The following is a 13,087-nucleotide window of genomic DNA, read 5'->3' as shown; positions in this document are numbered from 1 at the left end:
CACTAGTTACAATGATCAAAAACATCGGATCAAAAATACCACCTTGATCCTAAGCAAGTTGGATGAATTGAAGTCGATAAATTAAGTGTTTACTCATTGGTTTTACTTAACCCCGCCCTTTCCCCTCCCCCCTAAAGCAAAACAAGATGGAGGACCGTTTGGAGGAGGCCATCCACGTGCTCCAGCGTCACGCCGGGGGACAAGGGGGTCCAGGGGGGCTGGCTGACATGCACAGCCTCCTCAGCGCCGGGATAGGAGGGCTCGCCCAGGCCTTCAACAACGCTGGCCTGGGACTGGCCAACAGACTGCCCAGCCTGGTAAGAACAGGAGGGATAAATACGTAGTGGCCATATCTAGCCACATGGGTGGTATGTCCATTGATTAGTGTCACACTATTATGTACATCCTCCTTCATGTGATACCAATGTAACACCTACTTGTCCGTAGTACTGTCTACTTGCCTAATACCATGTTTCTCATCTGTTCTATAGATGTCGAACCACCACGAGGACTCGACTAGTGGGGGTGTGCATGGTCATCATGGCCCTCCCTCTGGCAGCCAGCCCGAAGGCTTCACCAGTGAGTTTTTTTTTTTCTCTCTCTCGCGCTCTTTTCATCATTTCAGGAAAGGACACGCAATGTTTGTCGATCTCTCTCTCTCTCTCTCTCTCTCTCTCTCTCTCTCTCAAATTATCTGCTGTGTTTTTCATTGACTTATCTCCCCCTCCCTCAGGCCTCTCTCGCTCCACACACTCATCCAGTGGCTCTGACATCAAAAGGGAGGACAAGGAGGATGACGAGAATTCCTCTGTGGCTGACAAGTCAGAGGATGAGAAGAAAGACTCGAAGGCCCGCACTCGAACAAGGTGACTAACCCTTCTGATAGCGATAAAACATATCAGAAACACACACGTCCATATGATTTGAAGTCCGTCTCTCTTGGCCAAATCCTAACTTGAGACGTGCGTATGTGGGGTCTGTGCCATTGTCATAAAGGGGGTGAACTCTCACTCACTGAACATTATCATGATTTATTTAATGATTTAAATTCTGCTGCTTGAAAATGATTAAATGTATTCAGAGAGTGCAGGTTTGCCATCATTATTTCAACTTAACACCGCCCCAGCACCCAAAAAGAGGTGATTCTCCGTAGCACTGTTGTCATTTTTGCCCTCGTGTCTACCGTTGTTTTCAGAGAGATGTTCTCCTTCCAGACCTTCTCCTCCTCCCTATCAGACACGGGAGCAGAGTAAGTCTGCATCCAATCACGTGAGCCTCACACTTAAGGGGGTGTGGCCATAAATATAGATAGCTATTTAATTATTTTGAGAATAAATTTTAAAAAACTGATTATATCAGAACCATTTTAGACTGTGGGCAGAATTTCAGCATAAAAAAAAAGCCGTGCTGTTAGTGCCTTGAGAATGGTTTGTACAATCTTGAAATTATAACACATTCTTATAGCATACAATCTCTGAAGCAGATACGCCATCAGTTATTAAACTCGGGTTAAGTATTATGAATGTTCAATTTGATGCCTTGCATTTCAGTTAAATAAGATGGTATCATGTCAGAGCTATTTCATGAATATAAACCTGGCTTTAAGAAAATGTTATACATTTATAAAGAAAAGCTGTTTATGTTCTGTCAGTTTGCAGAAATATGTAACTGATTTATATAAAGTCCTGTTTTGTTGTAAAATTTCTAGCAACAAGTTTGCCCCTAAGTACTTTTTGTAATCATAGTCCACAAACTAGTACAGCACTCTCCCGAATGATAAAATTGAGTAATTATCTAGCGTGGACAAAAGAATACTTGTTTGGACAGTCTTGTCCATGTTAGTAAATATGTCAGTCATACCCATGTAATGTCTTCTATCCCCCCCTTCCAACCAATCCTTCCCCCCTTGGTCCACATTGACTTTTCATCAGTCGTGATGAGGAGGACGATGACGAAGAGGATCTGCCGCCGGAGGTGAAGGTGGAGCGGGAGAAAGAGCGGCGGGTGGCGAATAATGCCCGCGAGCGGCTGCGCGTACGGGACATCAACGAGGGCTTTAAGGAGCTGGGCCGCATGTGTCAGCTCCACCTGACTAATGAGAAACCCCAGACCAAACTTCTCATTCTGCACCAGGCCGTTAATGTTATACTCAACCTGGAGCAGCAAGTCCGAGGTCAGTGTGCTGTCACTGGGGGATCCAGGTTTAGACAGGAGAAAAGACCAGGGTAGGGCCGCGTCCCAATTCTGAGTTTCTAGTCTCCTGTTCTTCAGGTTGAAGGCCCTGGGATGTGTCTCGATTGTCTTGAATGGTTTGGTCTCTGTGGCTCTCTTCCTTCATTGTTGTGATGTAATTGGAAAGGTGTCAGTCCATATTGCTTTCACCTGTTCTGTGTTTTTAGATCATTGCAGATGAAGGAGGGGAGGCCACTTTCAAGTATTGACATGCTGCCTTTAGGCTAGTTTCCAACCATCAAGTTGTGTTTGTTGATCAGTGATGATGGGAGGAAAGGAGATGAGGAAGCAGGCTATTTAAACTGTTTTGGGATTAGCCCTTCTCCAGTCCTACAAGGCTTTGCTGCTGTGGACACATACAGGCCAGCACTGGACTCATGTCTGGTGAAGTATGTGTTGCCTGATCTAAATGGCATGGGGCTGTCTGTCTGGGCTGTCTCCACTGTAAAATATGCTTCATGTGACTCTGCCTCACCCTCCACTATATTAACATTACTGATTTCCTTTATTTGCTTCTATCGCTGTCTGTGTCCAATCACTGTGCTTCTTGTCTGAGGCCTTAGCAACACACATTTTCTTTTTAACAACATTGTTATCTTACACTTCACGTTCAAATTATTTCAGGGCCAGATGATGGCTTCTGTATTTGTTTCATCAGCTTTGGCGAATGGCCCAATTTTGAAGTGTGAAGATGTGATCTATTGCTTTATGAGTGTTTTACATTTGGAAAAAATGTAAAACCTCCTCAGATAAAAAAAAATACAAGTCCCAAGGTACGTTCTAGTCTTGTTTTATTTCTCTTGGGTTAACTTATATGGGCTTGTCTCCTCTATTATCCACAAGAAAGGAAAGTAATTCAGGCAGCTATCATTTGACATTTACCCCTCGCGTTGTTTTAAAAACAAGACCTTACCACTTCTGTTTCTACAAATGTGTTACTGTGTCTGGCTCTATGCATACTCTGTATTCTGCTTGCTGATTGGCTATACAAATGCAGACACAGGTTGTGATTGGATGGAGGGGCTCACTGTTCTGCTCCTATCCCATTCCTCAATGTATTAACTTAACCCTTCACTTCCTTATTGCAATGTCTTTGTTGCATGCCCTTATTTGTCAAATGTTAACCTTTTTAATGTACTGATTTCATTGGTCATCTCCACGCCTCTCCCTCTCTTCAATCCCCTCTTTCTCTTTTCGTCGTTTACTTTTGCAGATGGCAGCAGTGACTTCAGCTTCCTTTCATTCAGATAAATACATCTATGGCAGCTGATGTATTTAACATGAGGCACCAGTGGCATTCAGCTTACTGTTGTCCTGTTTCCCAATCTCTCCCCCCCTGGCTTCCTCTCTGGCCTTGTGTATGATCTAGACCTGCCAGAGGGTGTGTCGCTCTCTTTCTCCCTCTCTTCCTTGGTCTTCTTACCTCCTAACTGACAGCCCCCCAGCCCACCCCCCCCTCCCAAAAGGCCTCATATTATCCTCTGACTCCCACCTTGGACCCTGATCAGCAGAAGACAGACTTGTCTTGGCTTTGTCAGATTCCATTTGGAACATTAGGTCTGATAGTTGTCAGCCCATAATGGCTCAACATTCAAAACGCCCAATTTGACAAAAGAACCCTAAAATGATCTATTTTGGCCAAGTGAAAGTCTGCCGAGAAGTAATCAAGTTGCTTTGCGAATACGGTTTTGTTACATGCCAATTTTCTTTCTTCGGAAGTGAGTGTCATTTGCAAGGTCCTACGCGATGCCTTCGTTGACAGTAACAGTAGTGCTCTGGCCTTAAGATTCCTCCATGTAAAAAAAATAAAAATAAAACATATATTAAAGAAAAGGATTCTAGTACCATGTCCTTGGCGGTCCATCCCTCCGCTCGATCTCTCGCTCTCCTGCACCTTGGCGCCACTCCACTGGGATCATCCATCCGTGACCCCCATCCTCCTCGCTGGAATACATTGTCCATCCGGACTTCCACAGCTTTCTGCTGCTGGCCTCCTGGCCAAATATGGCACTTAAATAATGACTGCTGTCACCTTCAGCCAACCAGGCCGTCTGCTCTAGGATGTGAATTGAGTAGTGTGCAGGGAATGCTGTAGCCCGTCTGAGGTCACACTCCAGGGAGAGGCTGCTCCTAAATGCTCGTCTAGGATCAGATCTAACAATGACTGACCCTGGAACAGCAATTTGCTATCCAAGGAAACCTTCTGCAGAAATTGTCCTTCGGGCTATAGTTAGGGGCAACTTAAACCTGTAAGGGCAACTTGGAGGGTAAAAGCAGCAGGTGTTGGGGTGTACCATAACGACCCTCCTCCCTCCTCAGCAGCAGCAACTGCAGCACGGCCTCGCTGAACGATGAGAACCTGACGGCCGAGGAGAAGGAGAAGCGCGATCGGGAGCGGCGCTCGGCCAACAACGTCCGGGAGAGGGTGCGCGTGCGTGACATTAACGAGGCGTTCAGGGAGCTGGGCAAGATGGTGCAGGTGCACCTGCGCAGCGACAAGGCCCAAACCAAACTCATCATCCTGCAGCAGGCCGCGCAGGTCATAATGGGTCTGGAGAAGCAGGTCCGAGGTAGGCCTCTCTTTACGAATAGATCCAGTACCGCCAACCACCTTCACTCAGCCAATTACCTTCAACCACCTTCACTCAGCCAATTACCTTCACTGAGCCAATTAGTTCTTAATACTGGACATGGAGAATCAGGTACAAAGTAGGGATTCCTTTACCAACCAACCCAGTAATGTCTGCTTCCAACCAGTCAACTGATGCTTGACTAGTATGACGGCTAAAGAGATCATACTGTGCCTGGAGATGCAGGTGCGACTAGGGCTTCCTTTTAGCTGTGGAAGGCTTCCTTACCAAAAATTCCAGATCCAGTATGATTCACCTATAGGCCCTCTACCTCCACTCAACCACCCAACCAGCAGTCTCACCTCTATATGCACTCACCTGCCTCTGACTGTCCTTCTATCCTCTTGGATAATGGAAAAGGTGCGAGCAAAAAGAGATGTCGATGGAGGCGGGGAAAATGGGGGCTGCACCTCTGTCAAATACTTAATGATCTCACCACTGCTGCCGTCTGGTCGTTCCTCTGTCCTGTCCAGCTGTGTCTTCCGTTCACCATTTTGGTCTACTGTCCTCCATGCTTGACGATTATATACTTTTAAATATTTCTTTCATAACTAGAATCTCTCAGCATTTATACCTTAATCATACTTTCTTTGTCCGTCTAATCCTAACCTTTTTGTTTTTAACAACTCTCGTTCTTCTATACGCCTAACCTTCTCCGTTTACTAGAATATACTGTGAAACCTGATGGTTTTGCCTCTTGCTTCCATCTCTTTGACGATCTTCTTGATTGACCTCCCCATCGGTTTACCTGAATTTTCAGCCAAAACCTGTAGATCCACTCCACCCCTCTGATTCTAACCTGTGTGGCCTCTTCCTAAAGAGCGTAACCTGAACCCCAAGGCAGCGTGTCTGAAGCGGAGGGAGGAAGAGAAGGTTTCGGGTGTGGACCCCCAGATGCAGATGGGAGGTGGGCACCCCGGGTTAGGGGGCGATGGACACAACTCTGTCAGCCATATGTAACACCCGGGTAAGTTGTCATTCTGCTGTCATGTGACTGTCCATATCGCATGTATTGTGGCACGTGTGTGTTACCATAATATAACAATCCCTGTTTCTCTCTTCCAGCTCCTGATCCTGTTGATTTGTACAGCTCTTAGAAGACGTGGCCTTATTCTCTTATCATGCATCTCAGTGTGCGTCAATCCACAAAGGTGCTCTCTATATATGCTCGCACATATAGTGGAGAAGCACATTCTCTCACACACACACACACACACACACACACACAAAACTGACAAACGCCAGTGGCCACATTCCTGACCATGAACACACAATACATACACCAATACACAGAGTTTTGAAGAATACTTACAGTAAACACCCTGAACTCCAAGGAGAGACTGGATCACAGGCAGAGAATTTAAACGCAATGATTTTCTTTGCGTAATGGTCATGTTTTTGTAAGACATTTTGAAGAAGTTGCTTTACGTGTTGGGAGCAAAAATTGTTTGGATCAAATAGTATTTTTGGATCAATTGCTCATGTGAGCAACCTAGGATTGTGTGTCCTTTTGATAGTCATTTGCCATTCCCACCTGAAAAGTAGGTCTTACTTTCATCACAAGAAAAGGTGATATCAGAATCTAACCTGTATGAGTAACTATGTGCCTGATGTACATGCATAACGCCAAGGCTTGGGCAAGTTACAATCGTCGTTGTCATCCCCACCATAATTTTTTTTTTTTCCTCAATGTCAAACACAGAAGTAGAGTTTGAGGTATCCAGCCACCAGAATTGAAAAGACTGGACTGTCATAGTGACGAATGGACACTTACTGAATTGGCAGGCAGAGTGCTGTTATATAGCACAATGATAAAAAAAGAAACCCTAGCCAACTTTGGCCATATTTCTTTGTTTATGCCTTCTCGTAAGGGCTGCCCAGACACAGGCCCGTCTGAAGATTTATTATGGTGTGTATTTTTTTGATCCAGGGATCCTACAATCCTTCCATTTTGTCTTCATCTGTTTGTCGTCACTGCCATGAGTGGAGTTGAAGGACTGCCAGTGAGGAAGGTGAGCTCATCAATACATACCGAGACCCAGGACAGGTCATGACTCGCTACTAGCTGAAAACCACTCCCCGTTCACCTACTATTCCACAGGATCACACTGGCATGGTCATCTCAAGACTTCCTCACTCTGTCTTGGGGAGATTGGACTGAAACATGCAGGAAGTGTGTGTGCTCTGAACCAGAGAAAGCCTCTCCCCCTCCACCATACCCATCTTTGCCCCTCTGATTCTGTTTCCATTTCAGCCAGGCCATGTGGACACGTGGTCAGTATACTCTGCCCCAAACTCAGTCAACCACCTGCCTTCATTGCCTTCTCTTCACGTTTGTGGCGCAAGTGTCGTCAGTTGGCAAGGCAAACCTAGATGTCCAGGTCATGCGTACTTAAAAGACTATGTAAGTTTTCAGTAGACTACAGTTAGTTTGAAGAGGAGAGGCTATAGGGACACACTTGGTGCCCAAATTGATGGCGTATGTCGCGCAGAGTCAAGTGGAGCTGAACAGATTCCGCTCAGTCAGTCGCGCTGAAGAGACCTTCCCAGCTAGCTAGTTTATGCTCGTGGCTAGAAAATTCAGCAAGAATTTAAAACTTGTCTGCCGAAGTTGGGACTTGGAAGAGTGTTCAGAATCGTTCAGTTTTAATCAGAGTAATTGTTCATCCAGATGGTTACTACCAGTAGTACAAGTTATTTATCTTGTAGGCTGCTATCCTACTCAAAATAAAATCAAGTGGGATGGAACGAATTGGCCCCTTTTAACTACCTCCGGGGATATGTTCTACTGCTGCCCATTCGCACCGTTTTGTCGTTGCTCGCCCATAGAAATAAACATTACTTTCTTTTACAAGTTTTTATTTTTTTAACTAGCGCCATGCTGCTGTTTTAGCCAGCATAAACTAGCTAGCTGTGAAGGGCTCATCTGGACGACAGACTGCGCCGAAGCCATTCGTCTCCACTCGACCCTCGGCTGCATCATTCATTTTGGCACCATGCGTATCCATATAGCCTCTCCCATACAGAAGGAATGGCTGTTGGACTTCAAGAGGGTTTATTTTGTGGTGTGCATTCTGAAATGTCATGGATATCTTCCCTTGAATGCATTCAACTGCCATCGATGGACAATTTGTGTTCCTTAAATTACAGGAAGCATTGGGTGTTTTGAACAATTTACGAAGCCTGTTTGTAAGGATCCTCCTTTTTGTAGAAGTGATTTGTTTTTCGTTTGTTTTTTACTTTGTAAGATAGCTGTATGGGTTTTCTTTTGGATTGCTTACTTTCTTTTCATTTACATTGTTGAAATGTAAGGACGACTCATTTTAAAGATACCAGGAACGAACTTTAAGTGTCTCTTCCCTCCCAAACAAAGTGATCTCTTTTTTTCTTTTTTCTTTTTTTTTTCTAATTCTTTTTTTTTTTCTTTGGGAAAAGCATGACGTGCCAGTTGCTTTGGTGTAAAAGTAGTTCATGCCAACTCCTAATCTGGCTAGCACATCCCCAAACTTTTGGAAGTACCTGTAATTTGGAGAAGGTCTGTTTAAAAAAAAAAACTGCAAAAAGTCTGTATATGTAATTTAAACCAGTTATTACTACTTACTCACTATCAAAGGAAAATGGAAATGTCTGAGTATAGAGTACCATAGTGTGAGTCATAATACCCATAAAACCGAGCGGTCAAAGAGATGTTTCCAATTGTTTTTCCACCATTCATTTTTCCCGTCAGGGATCTTAGACACACTTAAAATAAGGGCTGTGATGTAGGTTTACCCTGGTGTGATGTTTTGATAACCGAGTATCTTTTTAGGACAAGGTGATTTTTTTAAAACAATATATTCGCTTGAATTACATTTTTTTATTGGGGGGTGGGATCATAAACAAATACAAATGCCATGAGGATCTGGACAAGACTGCCGAATCAAGGCAGTAATCTTTGGATTAACAATCTGTTAGCTAATTGTTGTAATTAATAAATTGGCTAAATTTCTTTCAATTTACAATTCCGGGAACTGTCTTGTGCAAGTTGTAAATTGACACATTTTCTCAAGGTGTTCGCTTGAGATGGTGTGCAGGAGCTTGCAGGGATTTGTAGTTTTGCATGGTCTAATTTGATGGTAATTTGCATTTTTGAATCAGAGTAAATGGAGCCGAATATATTGATAAAAGTCCCCTTGTCTGAGAGAGATTTACATGGTTGTCAAAACGTCAGGCCAGGGTAAGCCTACATGAAACACAGCAGCCCTTGTTTAAGTGTTTCCAAAAATCCCCAGTGTGAAAAATTAATGGTGGAAAAACAATTGGAACCATTTCCCTGTTTGATTGCTAGGTTTTATGCGTATTATGACTCCTACTGTGGGGCTCTATTGGCAAGCTTTGTCACGCAAACATTTAGTACAAACGATTGAAAAAGGAACAAAGTTGTATGTGTGTTTCATACAAGTTAGATTTTATATCAATACCTTTCGGCTTGCTAAATCTACAGTTGCTGTATTGTCAATGTCTGTTGGTCCTAGTTAAACATTTCAAAACAAACAGAAAAAGATGTATGAGGAATTAATGAATAGGGCAACCTTAGTCATTCTCCTGACTTTGGGATCATTGTTAGTGGTTACTCACCAGTGCCTGAACACTGTTGAATTTTGATTGTCTCTGCATGAATGGCTTTCCAAGAGAACCTTTTACAGATAAACATGGGAGGGACATGTTGACATGGGAGGGAAGAGTGGGGCAATGCTTCAGTAAATCTCTATGAATATTGTTCTTATTAGCGCCCAAAGTAAAATAAACTATAAAGTAAACTTCTTTTTTTTTTTACATCTTTTCTCTGTCAGTTAGTGATGGCATCTCAGATTTTGGCAAACAACTGAGTCCGCTTTGATTTACTGAGCCCTATTATAAGTTTCTATAATAGAAGTGTCCCCAGACCTTTTATCTTCTGTACAAACCATTGGCGATTTGGAAACAATACTCATGTGGAATAGAGTATGGTGTCCATATTTTTTTATTTGCAACAATCGTCTGAACTTTATTTTCTACTGAATTAGGGCAGAGATTCATTTTTTGTTACCATATCAAACATCTGAAATTGACATGTCCGGTATGTACCGATACAGGACTTGACCAGTTTTTTGTTTTATCAACTAAACAGTATTTTCCCGTGCGGAGTGATACTGAATTGTAACAGTATTTTTCTTGATTTTGTCAGTTTCTTTCATAATAACCATCCTCCAGATGAAACCCTAAGCATTAGTATCAGTAATGTATTGTTTCCACCTCAACTGCCATTGGTTTGTCTGTTTCACAGAGGACATGTATTGTCTTTTGATTTATTACTCGAATGAGATTTGAAAACTCAACATCGCTGACGTGTGTTCCTTTTTCGTTAATATTAACTGAATGTTGAGTACAGTATCCTTAGAACTTCCCTTGTCAAAATGCACAACTAGTATTTTGCCAAGGGGCCTCTCATGGTCTGCCAATCTCTGCCCTGTTCAACAGATGGACACACTGCTACAAAACTCACTGTCTCTCTTACATTGGGGACAGAATCCATTTGTCCTCAAAGTGCCTCCAGTTTCCTATTTTTTATATATAAAGTAGATATTGAGAACTGTCGTGTATATAACAGTAATGTAGCAATAAATGTGCCATTTTTAATAAGAGAAATATACATTTTTTCAATGTCTGTCTTTTTGAGCTTGTATACCTAAATGAGAAAAAAAACATTGTAATAAAGGGTTGAAAACATACTTAGATTATTTGCTTTTATGTTTGTAGGCTACTGTGTATTGAAAACATGATTATCTCTCTGCGAAGGTCTACTACAGTGCGATTCCACCCTTCTCCCTGATGCGCATGCTCACGCCCTCTTCATGGGTTTAGAAGGAATAGGTAGAATTAAGAAATATAGTTGAATTGCCGCCTGGCCTAGCATCAATACAACCATTTGTTCCTTTCAGTCCTCAGGCCTCGTAATATTTTGTGACGGTGTGTGCTGCAGGTAGCCTGAAAGAAGCGGCTGAGAATGCCCCAAGCGTTTTATGTTTTTGAATAATTACAAAGTGCTGGATGGGAATATGGCTATAAGTGTATACCTGTATGTACTCCATTGCAACTAAAGACAGATCTGAAAGAAGGCTACTGGAAGTATACTCCCATTTACAGGCTAATTATGATATTCTCCAGTCCTTTGCATTTTTTTGAGTAATGACCCCATACAATGTCAGTTTGATTATTCCATTTCCAATGATTCTAGAGCTATGAAAGGAGAGACTCAATGAGAAGGAAAAATGTGGCTAAATACTTACTTACAGTCAACAGCGGCAGTTTAGACTGGAAACAGACACATGCTCGCTGCACACTACCTTCAGACTGTTTGCTAACGTTTTAGCAAATGGTTGCGGCTAACACAAACAAAGCAAATGGAGTGTTAGCCAACATTTGCAAACTATTTCCGTGTTAAACACACCTATTAGGTGTTATTAATAATTATAAACTGGGTGGTTCGAGCCCTGAATGCTGATTGGCTGACAGCCGCGGTATATCAGACCGTATGCCATGGGTATGACAACATTTGTTTTTACTGTTCTAATTACGTTGGTAACCAGTTTATAATAGCAATAATGCACCTCTGGATTTTGTAATATATGGCCAATATACCACGGCTAAGGGCTGGGTATATAGCACTCCGGGTTGCATTGTGCCTAAAGAACAGCTCTTAGCGGTGGTATATTGGCCATATACCACACCCCCTTGGGCCTTATTGCTTAATTATTAAGTCATCAGGCATATTAAGAACAAATTATAGAAATAGGTGGGGTTTATAACTTCCTAACTTGACCAGATAGTGACGACCATACTGTTAGGAATTAGAATAATAGAATGGACATGAACCTTCTTATGATGGGATAAAGGTCAGGGAGTTGGTCGACCATGGTGTGCAGCTCCTATGATAAGATGTTATGTACAATAATACATTTGAATTTATCATTCCATTATCATCATTCCATTCAAACAATGCAGTCAATCCACAGCCAATACGCTGGTTTAGGGAGTTTTCCCTTTCAGCCAATCTTTGTGAACTCCGTGAGGTTCGCTCCAAAGGAAATCAGACTATTCAAAAGAGGCCCTGAAGCGAACTGAGACCATCTGGAGAGGTGGTCGAAGTTTGGTTTGCTTGTTATTATTCACTCACTACACATAAGACTACTGCAACACTGTTTCCCCTGCCAGTAACATAAGTACTCACATTGGTGCCACAAAAGAGAGACGATGTGCAGGTTCGGGGGGGAAAAAAACGTGTGTACTGTTTTGGGATATTGATTTGCTATTGTGAAAGATGCACAGAAATCCAAAATGTGTGGTTCAGATTATTTGTTTGCCATATGTGATCTGTAGGCTAAAATAGCTTCATAGCGTTTCAATAACATTATTGAATCTGCGGTTATTCTGATATTTTTTGGATACCAATATTTACATATAAATAGTAAATTAGACAATTGTAATAAGATAACTAAATGCAATCTATTAGCTTCTTTTTCATCTCCACAGAGCAACTCTAGAGTTCTGTCAGAGGGACCATTGGGTTCATGGTCACCTCCCTGACCAAGGCCCTTCTCCCCCGATTGCTCAGTTTGGCCGGGCTGCCAGCTCTAGGAAGAGCCTTGGGGATTCCAAACCGCTTACATTTTAGAATGATGGAGGCCACTGTGTTCTTGGGGACCTTCAATGTTTCAGACATTTTTTAGTACCCTTCCCCAGATCTATGCTTCGACAAAATCCTGTCTCAAGTTTCCCTGTAGAGCTCTAAATCAGATTTACCTCATTTCTATCAGCATGTTAAATGTGCAACAAGAGGGGGAAAAATTCTAGACCACCTTTACTTCACACCCAGAGACGTGCGCAAAGCTCTCCCTTGCCCTCCATATAGCAAATCTGACCATAACTCTATCCTCCTGATTCCTGCTTACAAGCGAAAATTAAAGCAGGAAGCACCAGTGACTCTGTCTATTAAAAAGTGACCAGATGAAGCAGATGCTAAACTTACAGGACTGTTTTGCTATCACAGACTGGAATATGTTCCGGGATTCTTCCGATGGCATTGAGGAGTACACCCCATCAGATACTGGCATTATCAATAAGTGCATCGAGGACGTCGTCCCCACAGTACATACAGTTGAAGTCGTAAGTTTACATACACCTTAGCCAAATACATTTAACCTCAG

The 13,087-nt window shown here is 42.7% G+C and overlaps 1 protein-coding gene across 2 annotated transcripts in view; it reads left to right on the top strand.

The window, feature by feature from the left end:
* LOC139376303 (transcription factor E2-alpha-like) overlaps window positions 1-10,610 on the top strand; it is a 41,924-nt gene extending 31,314 nt beyond the window's left edge. The window contains exons 15-21 of one of the 2 annotated variants that reach the window (XM_071118683.1): window positions 138-317; window positions 492-579; window positions 734-866; window positions 1,196-1,249; window positions 1,932-2,173; window positions 5,683-5,829; window positions 5,928-10,610. In XM_071118683.1, the coding sequence (XP_070974784.1) occupies window positions 138-317; window positions 492-579; window positions 734-866; window positions 1,196-1,249; window positions 1,932-2,173; window positions 5,683-5,822 (837 nt within the window). In that variant the 3' untranslated portion in view covers window positions 5,823-5,829; window positions 5,928-10,610. Of the gene's footprint in view, window positions 1-137; window positions 318-491; window positions 580-733; window positions 867-1,195; window positions 1,250-1,931; window positions 2,174-4,551; window positions 4,803-5,682; window positions 5,830-5,927 lie in introns of both variants that reach the window. The other variant, XM_071118682.1, reaches the window with a different exon arrangement.
* The last annotated feature ends 2,477 nt before the right edge of the window (window positions 10,611-13,087 follow it).

This window comes from Oncorhynchus clarkii, chromosome 20 (assembly GCF_045791955.1).
Source record: "Oncorhynchus clarkii lewisi isolate Uvic-CL-2024 chromosome 20, UVic_Ocla_1.0, whole genome shotgun sequence".
Taxonomy (NCBI): domain Eukaryota; kingdom Metazoa; phylum Chordata; class Actinopteri; order Salmoniformes; family Salmonidae; genus Oncorhynchus; species Oncorhynchus clarkii.
This window is presented reverse-complemented; position numbering and strand designations above follow the sequence as displayed.